The sequence below is a fragment of the Pistacia vera genome, unplaced genomic scaffold (genome assembly GCF_008641045.1).
Source record: "Pistacia vera cultivar Batoury unplaced genomic scaffold, PisVer_v2 Contig581, whole genome shotgun sequence".
NCBI classification, from domain to species: domain Eukaryota; kingdom Viridiplantae; phylum Streptophyta; class Magnoliopsida; order Sapindales; family Anacardiaceae; genus Pistacia; species Pistacia vera.
Window position 1 is genome coordinate 207,768 of NW_022196425.1, and position 7,874 is coordinate 215,641.

Genomic DNA, 7,874 nt, shown 5'->3' on the forward strand with positions numbered 1-7,874 from the left:
AGTTTGAGTTAGGATAGTTAAATGTCATAGCAACATAGAACCAAGAAAATATACATATGATCAATCCATGAAAAGACTAGTCGTTTGAAGGCCAAACGTGCCAATTCTTTTAGCCGGAGAGGACCCAATAAAATATTCAGATTCCATCCTTACTTTTCTTCACATGGCTGCCAATATTAGTAAATTTATACGAAGAGAAAGACTTCTCGCAATTGCCCTTCAATGATCACAGCCTACTTGAAGGCCACCTGATGTAATCTAGTTATCAGTTATAATAACAAAAGTTTCAGCTCCGGATATCTCTGAAGAATAATCTTTATAATTCTTTGATTTGCTTTCAGCACCTTTTGGACTTTCTCATTAACCAAACACTCCACAAGTCACAATAAAAACTAAAAAAATGAATACAAATCTGCCTAAATCTTCAGTTATGATAAAAATAAAAAAAAATAAAAAAAGTCCAATAATAAACACCCAACTTCAAAAAAGTTAAGAGAGATTATCATAGATTCCTTTTATTTGCATTAGAGTTAGAAAAAAAATAATTGCTAGGCCGCCACAACTTTAAAACGCCGAAAGAATCCTCTCATTGAGTGTCGAGAGGAAGAAAATTTTCTACAGGCGCCGCCTGTGTCCTTGTCGTTATCATCTTTACTCCTTAAAGAAACCCTTCACCAAATTTTATAAAGTTTATTGAGAAATATTTTTCAATTCCAAGCTGCCCGGAGTGCGAAATTAGGTCACTGTCTGGGAATGAACTTTGTATAATAATTATAATTTCTTAATTATCGATCTTCTCTTGGATCTCAATGATTTGATATGGTTGGTTAAACCTTAAGGAAGTGATCAGTTTATTACGATTATTAATTAATTAATTATTTGAAGTCTTTTAAACTTTAGTCATTAGTGTATCACTTCATTATTTATATAATCACCGTGAGAAGTTGTGGAAACCTTCCTGGCACTTTCTCAATTTTACAACGCGGTCAGTAAATAACTATTAAAATTAATTATCCATTTCTGGTGCATGAACAAGAATCTAATCCATTTTAAAATAATTAATCTATTAATTTCCTATTGACTATATATACCAAAACACAGTGCAGTGCATGTGAACAAGTGCTAATCTCAGCTGTTAATTAACCAAGTCTTTTCAGGTTGATAGCTTAATTCTATTATTTCTCACCAACAATACCTCGATTGGTCACCCAAAGGGTTATTATTATTATAAGCACAGTAATGGCGACAACAGATGTTAATTCAATTCCTGATCCACAAGATGCTATAATTGAAATGGCACAAATCAATATTGATTCTACAGAAGCGCCACAAGCTCCAAATGAGATCATGAATGGTAGTTCAACTCAATCTAGTGAGCTATCTCTCTCTTTTTCCATGCTAACCACCTAGATCTTTGAAGAGAATTTTTTTTCAAAATTTTTTTCTCATTGTTTTATTAATTTACATAGGAGAAAAAGGAAGCCTTCAGCTGAAAACATGTTTAGAGCTTCATAAAGCTGCCTTAAAAGGCGACTGGGAAACTGCTAAATATTTGTTAGAACAAGGGCCTCGATCAATCTTATCTGCCAGTATAACAACAGGAAACCAAACTGTTCTTCATATTGCAACAGCAGCAAAAAAAAACTAACTTTATCAAGGAATTAGTAAACCGGATGGAACAAGAAGAATTATCGTTGAAAGACAAAAATGGGAACACTGCGTTTTGTTTTGCAGCTGCAGCTGGAGTGGTGGAAATTGCTAAGATAATTTTAACAAAGAATTCAAGTCTCATGACAATCCGAGGCGCTGAAAATGTGACACCACTCTACATGGCCGCACTGTTTGCACAACGAGACATGGCATCTTTTTTATACGGTAAAGATGACACTAAAAAGGCATTGACAGTAGAGGACCGAAAGGCAATATTTTTAACTTACATCAGAACTGGTTTTTATGGTAAGTAGTTTAGTACTTCAAATTCCATACTAATATTTAATATTTATAGGATGTTAAGAACTAGCAGCTGTGCTTAAAAAATTTGGATGAATTTTTTTTCAGATCTTGCGTTGAATTTGCTAAAGGATCATCCGGAACTTGCTGTGGTTCGTGACATGAATTGTGATACAGCCTTGCATGTTTTGGCCCGGATGCCTTCAACATTTGCTAGGAAAGATCGAGGACTACTGGAGGGGCTTATCAGTTCGTGTAAGATTTTCATGGATAATTGTGTAATTAAACTATACTCATGTAATAGTATTTATTTTCTTAATTTTAGTCCCAGGAATGAAGATCATGACTCACAAGAAGGACTCGAAGTCCAATCAAGCTCTTCAACTTGTCAGCTGTCTTTGGGAAGAAATATTAAAACGAGATGACTTGGAGCTTACAAGCCTACTAGGAAAACCTTCACAATTATCGTTTGATGCAGCTAAATTGGGGAACTTCGAATTCTTGGCTGAACTCATTGGCTATTATCCTGATTTGGCTTATGAATTAGATAACAATAATCACACCATATTTCATGTGGCAGTCTTGCATCGTCATGCCAAGATATTCAAGCTAATATATCATACAGCTTTCGCCAAGGAGTTGATGGTGACCTTTGAAGATAATAAGCAGAATAACATATTGCATTTAGCTGCAAAATATCCACATGCAAGTCAAGTTACTAACGTATCAGGTGCAGCTCTTCAAATGCAAAAAGAATTGTTATGGTTTAAGGTAAAACTCTTAATTCTCCCTACTATTCTCCAATTTAATTGTCATGTTTCAAAATATGAGATTTTATTAGTGATCACAGGAGGTTGGACAGATAGTGCAGCCTTCATTTAGAGAAAAGAAGAATTCAGAAAGCAAAACACCACAAGAGATATTTAGTGAAGAGCATGAAATATTACTGAGAAGTGGAGAATTGTGGATGAAAAAGACGGCTGAGTCATGTATGCTTGTTGCAACACTCATTACCACTATCATGTTCGCAACAGCTCTTAGTGTGCCAGGTGGTAATGATAATAGTACAGGAATACCTATTCGTCTGAGAGACACCCTATTTCAAGTTTTTGCTTTGTTAGATGCAATCGCATTATCCTCTTCTTCCATCTCAATCCTGATGTTTTTATCTATTCTTACATCGCGTTATATAGAAAATGATTTTCTTAGGTCATTACCACTTAAGTTGATGGTTGGACTCTCAACTCTTTTCATATCCATGATAACCATGATGGTGACTTTCAGCACCACCTTATTCTTAGCTTATCATGATAGGTTAAATTGGGTTACCATGCTTACTACTGTGCTTGCATCTGTACCAGTCACTCTTTTTGTTCTGCTAAAATATCCCCTGCTGAAAGACATATTCTGTTCAACATACCATTCTAGGTCTCTATATATTTAAGCAGTGTAAATCTATGATAAAGTTGAAATATTGTCTATCTGAATATGAACCAAATATTTTAGCTTTTCCTTTCAAACTATTGGCTGTAGATTCAGCTCCCAAGATTAATTGATAGTTTTTGTGAGTGGAGGCTCAGATTAATAATCTTAGTGGGTCTTGTGTGATTGAGTACTGTACGAATAAATAAATAGATGAGAGTAGAAAAAACTTGAGAAAGATTCAACTTTGTTTGTTGAATTCTTAATTGAATTTTTAATTGATTTTCGATGGTTCTCTGATTTTTTTCAGTTTAGATTTGTCACTCTCTTTACAAAGTTAGTACACGTTATGTGTGTTTTAAAACTCGACTCGACCAACTGGTTCAATCGGTTCAACAGGGACTCAGAGCCTTCATCGGGCCGCTTATCAATTTACAGTAGAAGGGCCAATGAGTCCAAAGGTGGTGAAGGAAGTGATTATCGATAAATGAAACGACTGAAAATAGCAAAATTCACGCAACCACAATAGTGGGCTGTTGCTAGCAATTGGTGAGGCAAATGGGGGTGGGGTGGGGTGAGATGGGTTTTAGTTAGGAGGTTGAGATGAGTGTTTTCGTGGTGATGGAGAGTGTTGTTGACACCGAAAACAAGCCGTATTTGCCTTGGGTTGTTGAAGCTAACGATCCACATGCATTTGGGATGTTTTTGCAGGATTTCAAACTTGTAAGGACTTATGTAATTATTAGGAGTGTTTTTGCTAGATTTTAAACTTTTGAACATGCTGACATCACTAGTTTGACCTATCGGTCAAACCAGTTTGATCGGTTAACCTGGAAGCCGATCACTATGTCAGGTTTCACCCCAAGCCGGGTTTTAAAACCTTGCACATGACATGTCCTAATATGCTGACATAAATTTGACTCAAGTTCACAGATAAAGTAACCTGACAAAATACTGACTACAGAACTAGTATAACACATCGAAATTTAACACAAACTATATATACCCTTTAATTATTTCTCGAATGTACTTATTTCCGTAAAAAAATAATTGACGTTCAAGTTGATCAGTTCTAATTGTGCTCAATATTATTAATAAATTATGATATATATTTTGACAAAACTGAGCTGTAAGTCTTGATTGAGCTTGCCAACTGTACACTAATCTGGATTTACTTAAAGCTAATCTAAATTGTACTAACATGTATGTATTTCTTTTTCAAGCATTTCGCAATTATTAAAAAAAAAAAAAAAAAAATTAAGGAATATCCTTATTAATTTTTAATGAATACTCCACGTGATACTTAATTCATATATATATTATTTTGTCTTCTGCAAACAACTGAATAGAGGTGTTACACTAGCCAATAAATAACTATATCTTACATAACAACAATAATAGGTAAGTCAGCTTTTAATTTTATACCTTATTAATTTTTGTCTTTCTCAAACCAGGATACATATTAACTTTATTCTTTTTCTCCTCACATTGTATAACGTACACGAACAAAATTTAGTTTTATTTTTATAATGATATCTTTTAATTAGGGTTGAAAGTCGAGTCAAGCCACTCACGCTCGGCTAATTAAATGCTCAACTTGGCTCAATTACAATGTCGAGCTGAGTTTTAACACAATGCTAATCGGCTCAAAAAGCTTGTGAGCTTCAGCGAGCTCGAAGGTGCATTTGATGGTTTTGAAACTAAGAGGGAGTCATAAAAGTTTTATAGTTTTTAAAATTGTAAATCCACCCATATTCAAATTATGTAAAAGTCGAATTGGATTTGGGGATTAAAAATTAAAAAGAAACCCTAAAATATAAAAACTCCCTCCTTCGCCTCCTCCTCATCTTTGTGTGTAATCCAAGTGCATTCTTCCGATCAGGAAATGTCTTCGAAATACTCTCTTTCTGCAAACATCTCTTAACCCACGCCATGTATTTGGGGCGCTCTTTTTCAATGCTCAAGCCAGACAAAATCTCATATGTGTGAAGATAGCAGTAGTGAGGAACCAAACAAATATCCACAAAACCCAAGGTTTCACCTCCAAAGAATGGCTTTCCTCCAAGCTCATCTTCCAATCTGTTCAGGATTTTAACGAATTCCCTCTTGGCTTCCTCCTGATTTTCATCTCTTGTTCTCCAGGTCTTCCGAGAAAATTTAGCTACCCGGTCATCCCAAGTTTGGATTTAAGAAAATGGCCTTGAAACTGTTCATCATTTTTTTTTTAATTTAGAGAAGATGACGTGGCATAGTTAGGATTAATTAAACACGTAAAATGGGTTAAAATGAAAAGATTAAAACATATGTAGAACGAATCAGAAATAATGAAAGTTTTTAAAATTTGAAATTTCGCAAAACAAGCCCCACTAACTATTCACCTCGCTTAATCGAAATTCATCAGTTCAAAAAGCGATTTCTTGAACGAAAGGGAGACGCGATTTTTCCGATCGAACATCTGCAAATTTGCACCCTAAATCAATTTCTTGAACCCTAAACCGAATATAGGCGCGATTTTCAATGATATAGTCGCGATTTTCGATCGATTTGTTGAACCCTAAAATCGATTTCCTTAACCGTAAACGAAATCTGTGCCATTTTCGACGATACAGTCCACATTTCCGATCAAAACTGCAAACTTTGACACCAAATTCAATCCAAAACCATGAGTGACACTGATAATGAGGAGGGAAGCCCAACGCCACTTCGAATCCTAGATTCTGGTGGCGCAAGCAGTTCAATGGCTACTCCGGTGGATCATCTGACCAATGAAGGTGGTCCACACGCAGAGGAGACGCCGGCGGCACAAGAACAGAGGGAAGAACCAGCAAACGGGTCTAAAGACGAGGAGTCAGGCGAGAATTCAGGCCAGGAGGAGGATTCCGATGAGAATTCAGGCCAGAAGGAGTCGTCGGAGGATCCAGGCGACGAGGAGGAGGCCGGCGAAGATAGGGTACGTAGTTTGGGAATATTGCTTATACTTTCGCTTAAGCGATCATTTGTATCACTTAAGCGATTATTCTGTTTTACTCGTGATCGCAGTCATGATCGCTTAAGCGATAAAAAGGATCTCTTAAGCGATCTGAGATCTGGGCAGATGATTCTGCCCAGACCTAAGATCGCTTAAGCGATCATGAGTGTTTACTCTTGGTCGCTTAAGCGATCTTAGGTCTGGCAGAATCACAGATATAATAAGCGATCTGTTGTATCGCTTAAGAGATTCTTAGTTAACTCTTGGTCGCTTAAGCGATCTTGCATGAGGCAGAGTAAAGATCTCTTAAGCGATCCAAGATCGCTTAAGCGACTACAGTGGTTTTGGTTTATTTTTGTTGATGACATTTTATTTATATCGATTGTGAAGATTATGCGGACCGTAAACTGTAGAGAGTACGAGTTGGAGCCTATAAGTGAGAAGGTACCCTACTTCCCTGCAAGGGTGACGGTGAGGTCGAGCTGGGAGGTTTTTGACAGAATAAGGGCCATTTTAGCTAGAATGAGGCATGGTGAAAGAGATTTTGGTGACACTTGTTTCGTCAGTTTTAAGAATCGGACAAAGTGGAAAAAGTCATTTTGGGGCAGGGATGCATTACTTTGATGCACTCAGTAAAATGCAACAAAAATGAAATGTGGTTCGTGGGAGGGAAAGCCACTACGGTTTGGTATGATAGAGTATGCGTTGGTGACGGGCTTAGGACGCTGAAAGTGCCAACTAAGCAGAGGCAGACGCAAAAAGGACGAGTGCGGGACCATAAACTTTTGTAAAAAGGTTTTGAAAGGGGCAAAGTCTATTACAGGAAAAGTTTTAGAGAAGAGGCTATATATAGTTCGGTTTAGTGATGCAGAGAAGATAAAGTTTGCTTGATATTGTTTTTACATTCTATCTTATGGGCTGACTCAACAAAGCTGTTGAGAAAGATTGGTTGTTGTTGTAAGTGACTTGGAGTTCTTTAATTCTTATCCGTGGGATGGATATCATTTGAGCGAACCATCAAGGGCCTGAAAAAACCAGACATGGCGTTAAAGCATGCCGAATGGGGTGGGAAGGCTAAACCAAGCACGTATAATTTGTTTGGCTTCCCATGGGCAATGCAGGTAAATATTAATAGCTCTTTGTTATATTTTTTATATATGCGTATTTGATAATGACATGGACTTTTTTTTACAACGTAGGCTTGGATGTACGAGGCCATCCCTGTCTTCGCTAAGGGAGGAGCAACAATTTGAATGTCCAACAGCAATTTCCTAGGATGTTGCGGTGGCATGTCGAGAGCTGTAACCATTGGGTTATGGCCAATTAGAGATTGAGATCAACAGCTGGGGTAAGATTGAAGTTAAGCTTTTGAATATGCAGTTGCTTTTTTATTTTACTTCAATCTGATTGATTTTTATTTCTTATTGCAGGGAGTCGTTCGTCCCTTTCTGACCGCTATTGGGGATGAGCGGAAGAGGACTATTTCACATCTTTCAAAGCAATGGAGGATGAAAGGGATGAACAGATAGACCGC

The 7,874-nt window shown here is 36.9% G+C and overlaps 1 protein-coding gene across 1 annotated transcript; it reads left to right on the plus strand.

Moving 5' to 3' along the window:
- The first annotated feature begins 1,239 nt into the window (after positions 1 to 1,239).
- On the plus strand, positions 1,240 to 6,964 carry LOC116109525. The gene is made up of 8 exons (XM_031395752.1): positions 1,240 to 1,354; positions 1,470 to 1,589; positions 1,735 to 1,956; positions 2,059 to 2,205; positions 2,276 to 2,721; positions 2,801 to 2,999; positions 6,144 to 6,322; positions 6,731 to 6,964. The coding sequence occupies exons 1-8, from the start codon at positions 1,240 to 1,242 to the stop codon at positions 6,962 to 6,964; spliced, it is 1,662 nt and encodes a 553-aa protein (XP_031251612.1).
- The last annotated feature ends 910 nt before the right edge of the window (positions 6,965 to 7,874 follow it).